The following is a 19,208-nucleotide window of genomic DNA, read 5'->3' as shown; positions in this document are numbered from 1 at the left end:
TCGGTCGTGAAGTGGTGAGTCTTGCAACAGTGCCCCGCATCAAGCACATTCATCAATATCTCAAAAGTGTAAAAAATTCTTGTTTATAAATTATCCTGTATTAATATTATTATTTATTGGGCTACAGAACGGGTTAAACCCTGTCCAAATTAGTCCGTCCCTACATCTCTCACCATGATGAAAGCAGAACGTTATTCTGCATCTCTGCTACAACCACCAGCCGATACTGATACAACAAGGGCACCATTATTTTAAAAGAGTTAAGAACTCCGGTTATCATCTGCACCTTCATCGAATACTCCAGAAGATCCCACATGGAAATCAAGTTGCTTCTGATGCTTTGATCGCCGGCGCTCATCAAAACGCTCCCATCCTTCAACCTATTGCAACAGGTAATAAGAATATTTAGCTAGCATCATAACTTGGCTCAAACTTGAACCCATCCAAGACTGCAAATAGGTGGAGCAGGCTCTAGGTAAATCATGATTCAGTCCCAAATCGGGTCAGAAATGGATCTAGATATTGATCCATTATCATAGACCATAACATATTGAACTCCTATCTTTCAACAGAAGGGATCCAATTTCAGTAGTTTAATACTAAACTCAAACAAATTGGTTAACCTTTTTTAAGTCATGTACATACAATCATGCAAAATGGAACATACTCGAATCCATAAATAAATCTACCTCTAAGCATGACCCACATACAGTCAAATTCAAGTCCCTGACCAGTTATATGGCCCTTTTGGTCAGTTTTGACAAGGTGCAGGTCATTTGCACTCTCATGCTGATGGTTGCAATAGGTCAGTCAATGAAACTACCAGCAGCCAGAAAACAAATTTGAGAAAAAAGGCACAGGAAGTAAACTAAAATTTGCCACACCTGCCGGAGAAAATCATTTGTAATCTCTGTGCCATGGAGATCAAGTGTCGACAGTTGAGAACACATCTTGAATAACGTTGAAGGTAGAGATTTGAGACCATTGTTCCTTAGATGCAAAGCCTGTGTCATGGACAAGAATATTATTTCAAGCAAGAATACACTGCGCAAATTTAGCCAATGCAGAGCATATCCAACAGAAGCAGCAACAAAGGAAAAAACTGCAAACTCAAAGAATACGTCTAAAATTTCTTACAACAAAACTTGAAATAATATGAGATAAAAAAACAGTGGTCCAAAATGGAATAACTTACATCCCCATACGTAACATAAAACACTTTTAAAAATAAGTGATCCAACAAATACAAACTAAATAACTTGGTATCGAACATAATCTTTCATGAATATAAAATGCATCCTGATCAATGCCAGGAACTTCAACTTTGATTGAACCCCGTTGATTCAATCTCTAAGAAAATAGCTGATGCAATCATTTCCATATACAGAACTTTTCACTACCATCAAACCTCTAAAGAACTTTTCCATATTTAGGCCTTGTCTGGTATTTTTTTTCCTTTTTTTTAAAAAAACAGAAACATGAAATTTGATGTAGAAAATCCGTTTGGTTATCATGTTTCTGTTTTTTAAAAACAACTTCCATTATTTCTGAAAAAAGTGGAAGCGAAAAAATTTCATTTCTACATTTTTTTTTAATAAAAAGTGGGTTTTCATCCCTCTCCTCCTAACCACTCTTCTTCCACCCAACCTCGCCCTTGCCCTGTCACCCACACCTAACTGTGCAGGCTTCTCCAGGACCTCACCAGCTACCTCTCTGCATGATGCTGAACTATGCCTCATCCCTAGCCACATCGCTGGCCTCATCCCCCCTCTCTCTCCCTTTGCTGCTCCCTCAGCTGCCTCTCAGTCTGACTTCAAGCTCTCCCACTTCCCTGAATGCATCGCTGGCCCCATCCCCACTCCCTCTCCCTCGTCTCTGGCTACATTGCAAACTCTTGTTGTTTAAACAAAAATAAAAAAGTGAACCAGACATATTTTCTGTTGTTAGATATCTGAAAAAAAACTGGAACAAAATTCCTGCTTCCAATTGTTTTTAAAAAAGGAAAAAATGACAACGATGCCAAATGCAGCCATAGTCATATTCTCACATGTGGAGGGGTGCTCACCCTCTATCTGCTGCAAATAAATCGAATGTAAAATAAAAAGTTTCCATCCACCAAGCAGGAAGCAAGAACTTGTTTTTTCAAACACATGTAAGGGATAGATTTCATTCCGTTATATATTTATATTTCGACGTTTGGTGCAAAATCTTCCAATGATAAATCTCCTTCCTAGCCAACTTACAAAACAGACAAGCCAGGAAAAAGGATTTACTGTTTGCAGGTTACAACCATGACTTTCCTTCTTCCTACTTCAATGTCACAGCATAATTATGATTATTGAGATATTATTGAATGGCCATACATAATGTCCTAAATCTATTAATCAATATGAATCTTATTACCGACCATGTTTTCCATAACAAATGCATGTGTTTACAAACCAAGCCTGAGCCTGACCTGACCTTTATCCAAGCATACAGATCCAAAAGCCAGAACCCAACCAAAGGGCTGGTATTATTGAATAGAAGGTAAAAGACATTCAGAACCAAACCATGTTATTAGCTGGTTTTTATTAGCTTAATGCATTGTACAACAGCATGGACTACAAGATAACCCTAATCAAAGGAGGAAAAATATCAGAGGCAGGTTCCTCTAGCATGTGATGTTGTGGTACAAGTACATCGCATAACAAGAGTAAGTTGATGGATACCAACAGATAATAAAAGCTTCAATTACAGATATGCATGTTATCCAGCATATTCTCCGGGAGCAAAATATTATCACTTTCATAAATTAAAAATATATGTGAATAATATTTACTGGTATGACATATGACATAGTATAATCATTCTCTAAAAGCATGTAAACCTGATACATATTTGCTCATTTAGTTTTTAGATGTTTCCATATGGCAATTGAGCAAAAAATAAAACAAACCTTTAGATTATGTAAATTCCCAAGTGTTTCTGGCAGCTCAACTAAAAGATTTGATGACAAATCAATCTGCATCATCAAAAAACCAAGCCAAGCATATAAATTATCTTCTTTTTTTTGGTACATTATAAATTATCTTCTTTATGAAGTTCCATAGTCATCTATTATTGATTCAATAAAGCAAGAGGATGAAAACCTCAACAAGCGAATGGCAGTTTCCTATAGATGAAGGCAATGAACTTATCCTGCCATCAGAAAACATACGCATGTCAGATAAGAAGGTTTATCAATAGGGAAACCATTGCTCCATATAAATCCATTTTCACTTGATGTACAGTTAGAAGTATTAAATACAATTCAATTACATAGAAGGGTCCACTCATAACATGGGATCAAAATTCAGTAGCATCCAGAAAGATAACAAACATAATATCGAGAATCTGAGATACTCTGGCCAATATTCTGATCTCATATCTGACAGGTACATAACATCTACAATTTCAAATTTTCAAAAAAGCATGATGTTCTGCTTATTAGAGGATCTCTAAATCATTTTAGATCATTCTATGAGACAGAGAGAGAGAGAGAGAGAGTTCTATCTAAATATAAATATTGATTGCAAGCATGGCTCTAAGGGTTAGTAAAATGCATATACCCAGGATCTTTTGCTTTCATTAGATCATCTGGATGCAGTATTACTTTTTGGTCAAAGTTGCTGTGTCAAGATGACTGCAATCATCAGCTTGGTAGAAGGAGAAAGTGCTATCTAGACAATCAAATTTTCTTTTCCAGATTCACGCTTTTATCCAACTAAGATAGTCGTCATGCTTCATTAATAGCAAGTTTTCATTTTATAACAAACTCTTTACCTACCAATTTGCTTTTAAATTTAGTTTACAAAACTATCCTAGCATTGGTTCGTTATTTGTTTTTCTTGAAGTTCATGAACTATAGAGAAGCCACTCCAATTTTATCAAATTATTTAGCTACGGCATCATACCTATGCTGTTGTCTTTTCTCCCTGAAGATTTTAAAGCCCCAAACCAATAATCATAATGAAAAGAACATGTGACAATAATTAAGTTGAACATTCAGAGAGTGCTAAGAGTTTAACTGAACATAAAACAGAAACTTTAAAACACATTGTTGCCTCTGTTCTAATACTACCTATTGTTGCCTGCCTTCAGAATTTGAAGTTGATTCAGAAATCCAATTTCGGCTGGTAGGCTTGTTAATTTGTTGTTGGCAATATGGAGTTGACAGAGAGAAGTCAATGTGCCAACCACAGAGGGCAAAGCAGTTAAACTGCAAAACAAATAAGTTGAAATAACAAAGAAAAGCAAAATGTCATATTCTTATATGCTTGATTAGTAACCATATATAGATGATCTGAATTTACTGGCTCATAATTAAGGGCCTGTTTGGATGCTCAAATGGCCAGTCCCTGGAATTATCCGCACATAGTGAACATTGAGGAGTTGACTAGTGGGGAAGAAGATTTTGCCAATCTGGGAAACTTTAGATTACACAATTACAAAAATTACTGGGACACTAGGAGCCACTTTTTACATTTTAAAAGAAAACCAGCATCCTGTTTCTTTTTTTTTTTTCTTTTTTTTTCTGATTCCAGGATTGCAGAGTCCAGGGGTTCCCTAGATTGCTCAAGATTCTCCTCTCCCGTAGCCACCTCTACCCTCACCTTCCACCACATGTGGGCTTCATCCACAGGCAACTTATTCGGGCTTCCAAAAACAGGCCCTTAATGTAGGTTTACTGGATAAGGATGAAATATTAACATATAAGGATTAGCAGTTTGATGTAACGAGGATTGATATGGATGCAATAGTCAACAATGACATCCTCTCCCTTGAAGCAGGCAACTAGCCAGCTTTCTAATGAAATGCCTTTCTGCTTGTCAGCCATATAGTATATACTTAATATGTACTGTATTTACATTGCTTAATTGTAACTTCCTTAAAAGTCAACTAAGCATATGCTGTATACGTCACACTTACTGGTTTTGGCTTAAAGAGAGAATTGTTAAAGACTTCAGAGATGACAGGCCTTCCCAGCTAATACCCTTGTCCGATAGATCATTAGCATTCAGCAACAATTTCTGCACAACGTAAACAAGAAGAAGCTCTAGACCAAAGCTTGCTACACTTTGAAGATGTACATAAATCAGACTATTTCTTCAGATCCTGACTTTGAAATAACATTTTGTCATGAGAATGGTGGTGGTACAGCTTGTAGTACTTATGGATAAAGAAAATTAGTTAACTGAGATATAACAGCAAAAGAAGAAACATTACATTCAATGATGTCAATAAACCGATGTTGTCCGATATTTCTGGAATAAAGTTGTTGCTGACGTCCAGTACTCTTACATAATGTCCACAAGCCCAAACTTCTTCAGGCACTCTCTGCTAGATCAACAATATATATGTAAAATTTTGAGGCTCACAACATAAAAATGCAGGATGACAAAATTGATGATAAGACCCAAAGGACAACAGATAACTGCAAGATATTTAAAGTAATTCTTTTCCTGCTCAATTAATCATATAAGTGGTGATCACCCTTTTTTGCTACCAACAAAAGATAGAAAAATGTCCCATGTGGATTTTTTAATTGGGTCAGAGTCCTGGAACCCAAGATCGATGGAAAGAGAATCCCAGTAAAGTCAAATTAGAAAGAAAGGGGGATTTCTTTTTCGACAGTCATGGGATTGCAGTCATTTTCCAAGAAGCCCCACCTCTTCCTTTTCAACCTAAATAACTAGGCTTTGCCAAAGTGTGATTTTCTTGATTCCCACTGCTCCCTGCTTTCCCCTTTTCCGCTAACTCAGCCAACAATGAAGAAGAAAAAAGGCTACTAGGGCAGGCCACAGTAGAGTTTGAAATTAGAGGTTGCAATTGTTGAATCCGCTCCTTGATCTCAATCTTATGGATGATTTAATTTGTGAGTGGAGGGGAGATTCCTGCAAAAGCCTTTGGTTATTGAGGTTATAAGAGGTTATAGCAACAGAAAAACAAAATATTCTTATTCACTTCTTGTGGACATCTACCATGAAATCACATCGACTGTTGAACTCAGTCGAATATGGAATTTTCACATGGACATGACTCAAATGCATCAGTCACATATTTTTTTTAACTACAAAAGAATGAAATTCAAATTTAAGCACTTTCAAGTAAGCTTTTGCTCAGCTTAAAGCCCTAAACCAACAAATTTAGCGCTAACTACTGCTAAAAGGCCAGGACTGCACAAAACATCCTCTTCGATATGGTATGGTCAATATCTTGGTTTCAAATGTTGTCAAATAGAGGTCATGTACAGTTGCATGAAGCAGAATAATACTAACAATGACATTATAGCAAACCAAAAGATGAAACCTCATGATAAATTAGTCAGCATCAAGATGATCTGAAATCAGATCACAAGCATGAAATTTAAAGAAATTTTGAAACAGTGCAACATTATAGTTGGTAAAACATTAAGAAATTGCGAGTAGCAACTTCCTACTTTGTCATAGACTCATAGTTGTATCAGAACATTTTCCAGCATCAGACCAAGTTAATTGTTTCATATTGAGGTTTAAGCAGTCTTACAAGACATAATCCTAGGGAAACAGCAACATTGGTGAAGAGAAGACATAGTATTGCTAAAAGAACAAAGTACATCAGCCTTCTTAGATACAAAAAGAAGCAGCTGGTTTATTTCAGAGTACAAATAAGATGAAAACAAACTCCTCCATTCACTTATTTGTGTCTTTTAGCACATACCTTTAAGTGGCTCAATGACAAGCCTACAACACCAGTTATCTTCCAATGTTCTGAACGACTTTTGTCAACAATTGTGTTAGTCTTATAAACTTGACTTTGTTTACTATCAAAGATCCTCCTTGTGTTGGTTGATGGAGAAGTAGTGACTTTGGTAATCGGACCATCCTGTTCATGGGCACAGGTTACTTACTGAGGATACATCAATAAAATAATGCATCTGGGGGACAGCAGGTTGCAGTTCAAGGGACAAGCAAGTTTAAACACTAATGCATATTGTAAATATTAAATAATTCTAAAATACAATAGAATTGAACAGGGCACAGGTTACTTACTGAGGATACATCAATAAAATAATGCATCTGGGGGACAGCAGGTTGCAGTTCAAGGGACACGCAAGTTTAAACACTAATGCATATTGTAAATATTAAATAATTCTAAAATACGATAGAATTGAACATGATAACATTCCCCAGCTACATGGAATCAGCTTTAATGACTATAAGTATGAACCATCTAAATCTATAGAAATATAAAAGGGTACAGGAATAGAGCAGACTTCTTCCATCATGAAAAGTGAAAAGTAGCATTAAAGTAACACAGATAATCTATGAAACTGTTCATCTCAAGATGCACACCCATAAGTTCAATGATTTTAGCTTTAGGATATGTTAGTTTTGAGCCTCATAATACGTCAATTAAACATTCAGTAGAAGCATCTCACATAATGAATTTATGTTATCAGGAAGAACAGGAGTCCATTGACTACAATATTTAAACAGTGTGGTATCAATGCCCTAACAAGCGGTTGCTATGTGCAGGCAGCATAACGTATACGCAATATGTGGCAACATAAGTAGGTGTATATACAGTTATATTTTAACTATTTAAAAATAAATATAATATATTAAGTATAATAATCATAGTAATGTTTTATAGCAAATATTAATAATAATAACTAATGGTTACTGCTTATTAGTTAGTATATAATACCCAATAGCAATAGTTATTACCATAATCAATGTTTTAGCAATATTAACACATGTATCGAGCCAACCTGAAATCCATATCAAACCTAACTTGAACCCACTTTACCTACACGGGCACACATAAGAGTGGATTGTATATATAGCTCCAGAGTGCTGAGTGGGCTCACATATGCAGCTGTACAATACCAAGCAAGCAACACATGGCTATGCAAGCTAACTTGGCCATGTTTTTGGTCCATATTTGGTACGACTGCTGATGGTACTGCAAATAGGCAATGTAATGCGGGCAAGGGACTGTATAGGTCTATGCAGTCCCTTGACCGCCTGTGTATGTGGCAGCAGGCACCGCATTTTTAAAAACACTACAACATATGATAGGATTCAATGATAGTAAGGAAATGTGATGGCATCACTTAAAGTCGAGAAGCAGTATATGGAAAGCGGAAGCATATGGTAAAGTTTGGCCCCTTTTTGTCCAGGGTTGGGATCCACTTTGTAAGTCAAAAGGTTGTTGAGTTTCGATACTAGATAACTTCATTAAGCTCTAATAATATATTTACAGCAATTAACATAAAACCCAAAGCACCAAAGAATAATATAATAGAACAGTTGACAGAACACAGCATAAAACGAAAAGACTTGATTAACCTGGGAATAACTATAAATGATACTGATCTGTAAAGAAGAAGAAGTCTTTCGTATTTTTATAGTTTAATTTCTTTAACTTTGATGTTTTTCCTAATCTCAATCACAAATATATGCTAAAAGCATAGTTACACAAGAAAGACGTAAAATTACCCCTTGGTGTAGACCTTGCGAAGCTATCAACATAATTTTGGAACCATCTATCACTTGTTCTGACTTCAGTTTCATAGTATCTGTAAGAACTTTCCCTGTGATTAAAGCATTTAGAATTATCAGCTTCCACCACTCTCAAAGATTGCATGGCTAGTGCTGCGATTATTTGCATATTCCCAATAAGTAAGCTATCACATGATTCTAGATTACTTACAACATAAAAAGGAAAAATAACAGAAGCTGACAGATAGCATAAATTAATGACAAAGCAGCCCATGCAATTTTATTTTAATTAATTGAAGAATATTATTTCATAGGAGGCTTTAGACAACAACATTAGTGTCAATGCTTGTGGTGTATCAATCTTTTTCTTAATCAATGTTCCTAAAAAATATACTACAACAGTTTGGCACCTTTAGCATAAGATAAACATATGAATAGATGTATAAAGAAACCTTTATCCAATGCATCTGGATTGGAGACCTTTGATCATTGATTATGATTTAAGGTCAGATACAAATGGATACCAGCTTATCAACACATATTATGTGCAACCTCTCTAGTAAAGGCAGAGGCCTCAGTTAAAAAACAGATGTTTCATATTTACATGTATATATCAGGAAAGATCTTAGCTTTTCAATATGAAAATTCTTTTCTTCATATCACACTGGATTAATAGAATATAGTCATACAAAATAACATGGTGCATTTAACATGGAGATGAAAAGAAGCTTTTATAAACCAGAGATATATCTCTGAGGAAAGCACGATATGAAGAATGAAAGTAGAGGTGGCAATTGGCTTGGCGCAAGAAAAGAATAAAAAAAAGGAGGTTCCATATTGAATACTAATGCCACCAAAAACTTGCTCAAATTGTATCACCACTTTCCACTTGAGAAAGGGGCTGGAGTTCAATTCCGATTGGAGTTGGCCCTCAAGGGATGGGATCAATATAGGGTAGAAGATGGGGATTAGCTCCCCAACCTCAATAAGGGAAAAAAAAAGTGTCAAATATTGATTTCATTTTATTTCCATATCCATAATCACTTCTTGTCTTGGTTTGTAGAACCACTAACTAGATTGAGTGAACTTCATATGCAAACACTATGTCAAGATGCCCTTGTCATGATCCATTCAGCCCCAGCATTTTATGGTTTAAACAAGTTAAATACATTTAAATAGCAGGACCTTCAACTTGGCAAGGAAATAAATTTGAGCCAACGGCTACAGATTTAGAGATTCAATCAGAGAATAGCTTTTCCAATCCTTCCCTCACGCTTATTCTTTTTCTATGGAGAAGTCTTCAGTGTATTTATACAAGGCTTTTAAAAAAAATGAAGATAACAGGAAAATAACTTTGAGGTGCAAAGGATGACAGAGCCACCCACCATTTCTTGAAAAAATAAAGCCTGCAAATTATTCACCTTGGATGGTTGCGTTTCTAAACGCTTCTAGAAACAGCTATAAGGTTAATATCGCTCATCGCCTCTGTTTGATTCCATTCCCGGATTCCCCAGCATTATCTTCCTCTTTGTCTCCAATCTACCGTGCCAGCTCCAATACCAATAATTTTCCACTTCTCCAATACCAATATTCTATAAAAGAATCGTTCTCCTCTAGCACGACCCCTCTAACCAAATACCCACCAGGAATCACTTCTTGAATCCTCCATCCAGAGGGGCTTCAAGAACTCTAAATCTCATCAAACCAACAATCCCAGATCTCATAGAACCAAGAAAATCTTTTCTCTCCACCGAGAACTCCAAATCTCATCAAACCAAGAGCCCTAAATCTCATAGAGCCAAGAAGATCTTCTCTCCTCCAAGAACTCTAAATCCCATCAAAACGTGAGCCCTAAATCTCACGAAACCATAGAACAAGTTATCTATTGTTCGTAGTTTCAGAAAGCTGGCCTCCTTCTAGGGCAAGATTTTGATCTAGGGCAACGGAAAAAGGTCGAAAGCTCGTGCAGAGAGAGGTAAATAGAGGGAGAGGAGAAGAATGAGCGGGAGTACCTTTGAAGATGAGCTTTTGGCCGCGAGGGATGACATCGGTGAGAGGTTGGAGGAGGGATTTGAGATCTCTGACGGTGAAATCGTCGGAGACCGAGAGACGCAGCGTCCGGCCGCTGAATTTTACGTGAATCGTGATGGTGGTGGGATCGGGGGCTGCATCGCCGCTTACCTCCATTCCCTCGCCTGCCTCCTCCCGGGGACTGGAAGTTTACTCTCAGATTGCTTTATGGAGTCGGGACACAACTTACCGAGTTTAATGAGGCTGAGGTCAAAACCCAGTATTCTGGTATCTACAAGGGGTTATACGCTGAATAGCTTAAAAGTTCCCAACTAACATTTTAGAAAAAGCCTTCACTCATCAAAAGCATGTGAACAAGAAAACCTGAGGATGAAAATAGTCTAGCTAATATGTATCAAAATTTATTTTTGTATCTAAAATTATCTAAATAAATTTAAGTATTTGACCAATATCTATATCTATCAACTGTGAGAGATGATATTGGTGAAAGGTTGGAGGAGGGATTTGAGATCCCTAATGCTATACTTGTCGAAGATAAAGGAAGACAACATCCGGCCGGCTACTGAATTTTATATGAACGATGATGGTTGTAGGATTGGAAGCATTGCCTTTTTTTCTCCATCCCCTTCTTTTAGAGTTTGGAAATAACTTACTGACTTTAATAAAAAGCTTAGGTCAATAGAAACTAATATCTATAGGAGGTTATAAGTTAAATAGCTTATAAGTTTTTTATTTAAGAAAAAACTTTCACTCAACCAAGACATGTGAACAAGAAAAACTAAAAATGAAATTGGATAAGATAATATTCATTTGGATCTATTTTTATATCTAAATTTATCCATATAAATTTGAACATTTGATCAATATCTGTATCCATATCCATATCCATTAAAGAAAAAATTGATATAAGTATGGATTCACAATTATTTTATGATATCTGGATACCTTATTCTATTTATAATAATCCTATTTAAATTTATATAACATTCGTGAACTTTTAAGAAAAAAAATGATCATATTTATATGTTGCTAAATTAATTTATCTTTTATCCAGTGATATCTTTGATTTTATAGCTATAAAGTTTAACCATGTGAACAAAAAAACCTGAGGATAAAAATAGACCAGCTAATATGTATCCGAATCTATTTCTGTATCTAAAACTATCTGAATAAATTTGAGCATTTGACCAATATCTATATCTATCAACTGTGAGAGATGATATTGGTGAAAGGTTGGAAGAGGGATTTGAGATCCCTAATGCTATACTTGTCGAAGATAAAGGAAGACAACATCCGGCCGGCTACTGAATTTTACATGAACGATGATGGTTGTAGGATTGGAAGCAGCATTATCTTTTTCCTCCATCCCCTCCTTTTGGAGTTTGGAAACAACTTACTGACTTTAATAAAAAGCTTAGGTCAATAGAAACTAAAATCTATAGGAGGTTATAAGTTAAATAGCTTATAAGTTTTTCATTTAAGAAAAAACTTTCACTCAACATGTGAACAAGAAAAACTAAGAATGAAATTGGATAAGATAATATCCATTTGGATCTATTTTTATATCTAAATTTATCCATATAAATTTGAATATTTGACCAATATCCGTATCTATATCCATATCCATTAAAGAAAAAATTGATATAAGTATGGATTCACAATTATTTTATGATATTTGAATATCTTATTCTATTTATAATAATCTTATTTAATTTTATATAACATTCATGAATTTTTAAGAAAAAGAATTGATCATATTAATATGTTGCTAAATTAATTTATCTTTTATCCAGTGATATCTTTGATTTTATAGCTACAAAGTTTAACTATTTAACATATATATCCATACCTATATCTGTACTCTTAAATATCATATATCTATACGTATCTATATTTGTATTTATCAAATGTAAACGAATATCGGTAAGGAGATCTACTCCATATTTGATCCATTTTGAGTCCTAAGAAAACTTGAACTATGGCCATTTATTTGGTATAAAATTATCATTGATATTAGTAAATGTTTAGTTGACAATTGAGAGTTGGCTTGTGCATTTACAAAAATATAAACTTGCAGATAGACAAATGATAAAGTAGGAGCCTAACTGCTACAAATTAAATTGGGATTATTGCAAATTATGGAACTTGAGAGTAGTATATTTCATAAGAAAAATAATCCTAGAGAGAGAGAGAGAGAGAAAGAGAGAGAGAGTGTGTGTGTGTGTTGTTGATCACTAATCTCGAATATTTTTTGGAGAAAAAAAAGCATGGAACAAGTTGGTGCTTGCTAGGTTGTTTCCTGGAGATTTCAGTTTGGAAAGCTTTCAATATCTAGATGATGGAAAAGAAATTAGTAATCATGGAAAAAAAATCAACAATGCTAATACGAGGCAATGGCTACAAAACTAATCCGAACAAGATATAGAGCTTAAATTAATTATATTGCCAACTTAAATATGAATAGAGCCATTTTAGAGATCGGAACTAAAACCAATGAATTTTTGCACTTTTTAAGATTAAATGGAGATAGTTAGATTAAAAATTGTTATAATTGAGAATAAGTAATTTACATGAGAAGAAAGATAAATAGATGTGATTACATCTATTATGTTTTATTTTTATATTTTTAATTTTGTTAATAGAGATTTGTAAGCAATAGACTGTACAATGAAGGTAGCCCTCTTTCAAATATTTCTAACCCCTTCAAGAATTTACCGGCACATGGACCAAAATAATCACTTAGGCATTTTTGCCCTTATTTTTAACCCATCTATACATGAACAAGTATACAAATATTAAAATTCTACATTTTTTCCTTTCCAAATCCTATTCTAATTTAAATCATTGAAATCCTTTACTAGGTTTCAATGAATTTCTAATTTGGATCCATACAAGCAATATAGGCTGCTGGTAGAGCCATCACCAAGGTGAAATGGAATAAGTAGGAGTACTTGCATGTGGAGTTTTTGATTCTCATTTAATCATTTCCTAGTATAATAGTATGATTGCATATGTTGATTATTCTTCTAGTTAAGAGGACAATCATGTATTGACTTTTCTTTTTCTATTATTTCTGAGATGGATTTTTTAAAATACTTTTACCAATCAAATGAAATATACAATTATTAATCTCGCTAAAAACCTTGAACTTGTGCAAAAGTTCTATATTTACATTTTAAAGTTCAATTTCATAAAATCGGGTCATTGATCTTAAAAAATTTTATGATCGAAATTCTGGACTTCCTTTAGGTGATTGTGGTAGAATTGATCACATGCTATCATGTGCTATTGAAAAGATGCTAATGTGAATAAAATTCTCTAATATGAAAGGTGGAGCTATCTTGAACTCAATTCTCTCCATTTTCACTCTTCCTTCGTTGAGGTTTCCACTACCTATTCCCACCCATCCTTTCGACCAATGATTGGAACCCAGCAACAGCCATGACATGAGTAGGGAAAGTGAGTGTCAGTTTTTCTCTTTGGCGATGAGCGATGGTGACAAGTAGCAAGGGGCAAAGGATTCCCCTCAACTTCAGGTGTTGATCACCATTACTCATAATCGAAGGGAAAGCCTATCACTCACTTTTTCAATTTTCCAACCATCTCATAGATGTCATCGGTCTCCGTCATCGGTGGAAGGATGGACGATATTGGATGGTAGAAACTCTATTTGAAGAGAGGCAAAAATAGAAAAAGTTTAGTTCAACACAAGTCCACCTTCCATATTAGTGACGTTTGTTCATAGCAGCATCTTTGCGATGACACGTGATAGGACGTGACACATTCTACCATGATCTCTAACAAAAGCCATAGCTAGGATTTCAATTGTAAAATTTTACCAAGTTAATGATTTAATTATATGAAAGTAAACTTCAGTTACATATAAAACTTTCGTGTTGGAATAGGGCTTAAAAAATTTCTGAAATGATTTAAAAAAATTAAATAAAACTAACAAAATTTTATTGTAGAAAAATTATAATAACTTACCAAATATTAAATAAAAATGATCAAATCCAAAAGTGTGTAAGGCACTGTCCTAAAACGTATTTCCGTCCCTCGTACTAAAAAAATCAGAAAGATTATCCCAAAATATGATTGAGATTCTTCGCCTACAAGTACGATCATGGAGGAGGTTGATGAAAATCTTTTTAACATCTAGAAAAATAATCATAAAGAAAAAAGATTTAAAGAGAAAAAGTTAAAAAGAAGAGAGGGAAAGAATTATATGGGATATCTAAAATCAGATCTCAAGACTTTTATAGCCATCCAATATGACCGTTTAGATTTTTTTGACCCATTAAAACTTTTAATAAGGAGCGCAATGGTTAGAAAATAAGAACAAAATTAAATGTATATGATCATTTGATTTTTGCTGATCCATTAAGGTTATAATTAGGAGTCCAACAGTCAGAAATTAAAATTATGATAATGAAGAAATTAAAATATTTAAATGATAAAATTAAAATACTTCAAAAAAAAATTTGAGTTCTCCGAGATTTGCGGAGAGAATTATCTATATACAAAAAAGTGAGGATAGTAATAAATGAAAAGGTGTGATGGAATGGTTGATTCCTATGTAATATAAATTTAGTTGGATTACCATGGATCACCGTTTCAAGCCTTCAAGTAAACTTCAAGTTAAATATAGAACCTCCACAGGTCCAAGATTTTTGGAGAGAATTATCCATATATGAAAAAGTGAGGATGGTAGTAAATGGAAGGGTGTTATGGAGTAGTTGATTCCTATGTAATATAAATTTAGTCGGATTACTATGGATCAACGTTTGAAGCCTTCTAGTAAACCTCAAGTTAAATATAGAACCTCCATAGGTCCAGGATTTTTAGAGAGAATTATCCATATACAAAAAAATGAGGATAGTAATAAATGGAAGGTTGTTATGGAATGGTTGATTCCTATGTAATATGAATTTAATCAGATTACTATGGAACACTGTTTCATCCATCATTAATTTACCTTAGGGATAAGGCAAAATAAATATTTTATCTCGACCTTTATCCAGTTTCTAAACTAGTTGTATCTATCATTTTTTTCTAAATTTTAACATTTGCTCCAATTTTCCTTTCTTGAGTAACCTAGCATCAATATCTTTAATGGTTTTGCGAAGTTATAATAATATTTTCAGTTTATTAGCATATAATACAATAAATTAATTTATATGATCCCATACATGAAACAATTAACGATAGAACCTAGCATCAGTATCTTAATGGCTCTGTGAAATTATCATAATATTTTCAGTTTATTAACATATAACACAATAACTAATTTATATTATCCCATACATAAAACAAATAAGGATCAGAAATCCACAGGATTCCGCCTCCTATATTTTTTTTGTTGGTTTCTGTGGATTCAAACATGCACGTTTTTGTAACCAATCAACAAGCCCACTAGTTTTTATCTTTCAGTTTTAACTCTAACCATCCTATTATTACTTCTTTCCCTTTTTTTTTTTTTTCTGTCTTATCTTCAAATTCATGCCTTCTATACCTACCATTATCTCCCATGATAATTCTCTCTCCAAAAGAGGTTAAGTGATAATTTCTCTCTTTAACACTTAAAAAAAAATAATATTCTATTAGACTTATCCGATCTATATTATTACAATAGATTAATTATCTTTCTTTTACGATCAAAAAGAAACCTTTTAAATCACGAGACGGTACTCAAAAAGTACCATAAGATAGTGTTAAGCAATAATTTTTTTCTTTAACACTTTAAAAAAATAATATTTTACTGGACTTATCCGGTCTATATTATTACAATAAATTAATTATCTTTCTTTTGCAATCGAAAAGAAAGTTTTTAAATCGAACGAATTCTCTGTGGTATTCAAAAAATATACGGTTAAGTAATAATTTTTTTTTAATATTCTAAAAAAATAGTGTTCTATTAGATTTATCCGGTATATATTATTATAATAGATTAATTATCTTCTTTTTGTAGTCGAAATTTTTTTTTTAAATCATGAAAATGATACTCAAAAAATATCGTAGGATTTTATGTATATTTCGGAGATATCTATCAAAAAAAAAAATGAGTGACTGTATGTCTTTACCTACGTCATTAAAATATTAAAAAAATAAATAAATTTTAAAATATTTAAATAATTTAAATAAATATTATATAATTAATTTTTTTGATAGATGTTTTCGAAGCTGTACAGTATTATTGTGATTTTTTTTTTAAATACCGTAGAAGATTTCGTTTCTGAAATCACCGTCTCCAGGCCACAAAACATGACAAGGAAACGGTTGAAAAGCATACCATTCTATTGACCCCGTCTCCAAATCCTACTTTGGAAAACATGGAGAAAAGCCCTCGTCCACTCCTCTCCTCTTCTTTCCTTGAGAGGCAAAAAGAAAACCAGAAGTTTCTCTCTTCACCGACCCCAAGTCCTTCATCCTCCTTGTCTTTCCCCACCAAAGTTAGCCACCCTGGGTTTGAACCGACGGAAAGCTGGTAAGTTGTTCCTCCCTACGATAAGTTTAGAAACAACGAGGCAAAAAAGCCGAAAGGTGTGCCCCACCCTCCTTTCCGCTCTCTTCCCTCCGCCGCTTCGCTCTCTCTCTCTCTCTCTCCCGCTCGCCCGCTCCTGCTCGCGCTGCCGCCCTCGCCGGCCCCATCGATCCCTCTCCCTCCAAGCCTCCATGTGGCTGCCGTGGGGTACGATCCCTCGCGGCAAAGCCGCCCCCACCTCCCTGGCCTCCAAGTCTCCCCTCTGTCGCTCTTCCTCCCTAACCTCCTCCTTCAAGGACGTCCATGACCTGCTCGATGAAGGGGCCGCCGTTAGTCCCGCCCCAGTTGCGAAGGCGGCCCCGGTCCTCCACCGCCTCTGGTCGGTGTGCTCCGCTCTTCCCTCGTGGCGCTTCCTGCCCACCTCCCTCCTGGATCCCCATGGCCTCCCCTCCGGGAAGGAGAAGCGGATCGTGCTCTACTTCACCTCCCTCCGAGTGGTCCGCAAGACCTTCGAGGACTGCCGCACCGTTCGATCCATCCTCCACGGCTTCCGCGTCGCAATCGACGAGCGTGATCTGTCGATGGACATGGCGTTCCTCGGAGAGCTGAAGGGGATCCTCGGCCAGCGGCAACTCAGCCTCCCCCAGGTGTTCATCGGCGGGCGGTACATCGGGGGGGCCGACGAGATCCGGCGGCTCAACGAGGTCGGCGAGCTCCAGAAATATGTGGATGGGGTCCCGCGGGCGACCGCCGCCTGTGAGGGCTGCGGCGGGATTCGGTTCATTTTGTGCCAGATTTGCAACGGAAGCCGCAAGGTGTATACCGAGAAGGCCGGTTTCCGGTGCTGTACCGCCTGCAATGAGAACGGCCTCATCCGGTGTCCCAATTGCAGCTCCCCCACCGTCTGATCGAGATTGGAGGGACGAGGGGACATCAGAGATGTGCGCGAAGAAGCAAGGCCTATATGTACAGGCAGCGAAAGGATGCGCTGCAAGGGGAAGCAAGAAGCTGGGGTTTCTGAAAGGATTCAAATCCCTCCCCGCTTCTTCTTCTATTCCTTGGTACTGTTATTTTTCTTTTTTTTTCTTTTTTATGTAATATAGGAAAGAGGGAGGGACCTAATGGAATCTTTTCGTGGTCTTGATTGGGAGCTTTTGTTTGGAATTATGGATTCCTCTTCTGCCTTCTGCTGCCGTGTTGCAGCTTGTAACCGAAAGGTAAGGACAAATAGAAGATGATGGCTTTCTTTTCTTTTCGTTTCTTTCGTTTGGCTCCCATAGAAATGGTTATAAATTTGATGGGATGTGAGTCGGGTTCAAACCAGACCAGCTGCTCGAAATGTACTCGAGGTCTACCCAGGTTCCATCTCGATCCGGCTCGACCATCATCAAGCTCAAGTAATAGATTGCTGAATTCGAAACCTCCCTAATCCATTCAAATATGTATATTTTTAATAATATTATTTTTATTATATATATATATTATCAATAATTAAGATTTGAATTCAAATTCGAATAGAATTGTATTTGAGTCAACTCAAATTAATTTTAAATTTTATTTTATTTTATTTTTATGGAACTGAGTTTGAATTTGAGATATTAAAATTCGATCTTGAATCGAGTTTTGAACCTGAATATTCTAAATCGAATTGAGTTCGAGTTTTTAGCTATTCAATTCAACTCTATTTAATTGCATCCCTAAATTGTGACTTCTAATAAGAGAATTGTATCATTTGAGTGTAGCCCTGTACCAGGTATTGGCACTCCTCTTTATTTTCGTAATGATTTATAATTTTTCCTGATTAGCTAAGATGTATCATTCGACTCAAGATGCCAACAATTGGCCCGGGTAGAATGGGCACTATTGAAATCAATTGCAAGTGGTTATAGGATGTCTGTAGGTTTATCAATTAGACTCGTTTTGTATAAAATCAGGTATTCGGATGAGGAATACCTACAAAGAGGTTGAGAAATGTTGTCAAAAAGGCAAATTAGAGTGAGTGGTACATGCTTGTTGGCTTCTTTTTCAAGGATGGAGGTTCCATAGTGAGATGCATTGTAACTACTATTTTATATGTTTTCTCTCTAAGTTCCCAATATTGCCAGAAGTTGAATTCTAAGGGATATATCCATCTTCTTAACATCAACACAGCTACAGCATATTGACATGTTATAATACAAGGCTGGTTG

At 35.5% G+C, this 19,208-nt stretch overlaps 2 protein-coding genes across 2 annotated transcripts; one reads left to right on the top strand and one right to left on the bottom strand.

Annotated features, from left to right (window-relative positions):
• Positions 1 to 67: 67 nt before the first annotated feature.
• Positions 68 to 10,757, bottom strand: LOC105044710 (plant intracellular Ras-group-related LRR protein 8). The gene is made up of 10 exons (XM_010922696.4): positions 10,520 to 10,757; positions 8,505 to 8,599; positions 6,721 to 6,885; positions 5,248 to 5,358; positions 4,951 to 5,051; positions 4,103 to 4,240; positions 3,132 to 3,180; positions 2,939 to 3,004; positions 885 to 1,004; positions 68 to 380 (listed from the first exon to the last, which is right to left on the bottom strand). The coding sequence occupies exons 1-10, from the start codon at positions 10,692 to 10,694 to the stop codon at positions 261 to 263; spliced, it is 1,140 nt and encodes a 379-aa protein (XP_010920998.1). The 5' UTR covers positions 10,695 to 10,757; the 3' UTR covers positions 68 to 260.
• Positions 10,758 to 17,067: 6,310 nt separating this feature from the next.
• On the top strand, positions 17,068 to 18,274 carry LOC105044709 (uncharacterized protein At5g39865). Its single transcript, XM_010922695.4, has one exon. It carries the CDS (start codon positions 17,211 to 17,213, stop codon positions 17,925 to 17,927), a length of 717 nt encoding a protein of 238 aa, XP_010920997.1. The 5' UTR covers positions 17,068 to 17,210; the 3' UTR covers positions 17,928 to 18,274.
• Positions 18,275 to 19,208: the final 934 nt, after the last annotated feature.

Source organism: Elaeis guineensis, chromosome 5 (assembly GCF_000442705.2).
Source record: "Elaeis guineensis isolate ETL-2024a chromosome 5, EG11, whole genome shotgun sequence".
Classification (NCBI taxonomy): domain Eukaryota; kingdom Viridiplantae; phylum Streptophyta; class Magnoliopsida; order Arecales; family Arecaceae; genus Elaeis; species Elaeis guineensis.
The sequence above is the reverse complement of the archived record's forward strand: the minus strand, read 5'-3'. Positions and strand labels throughout refer to the sequence as shown.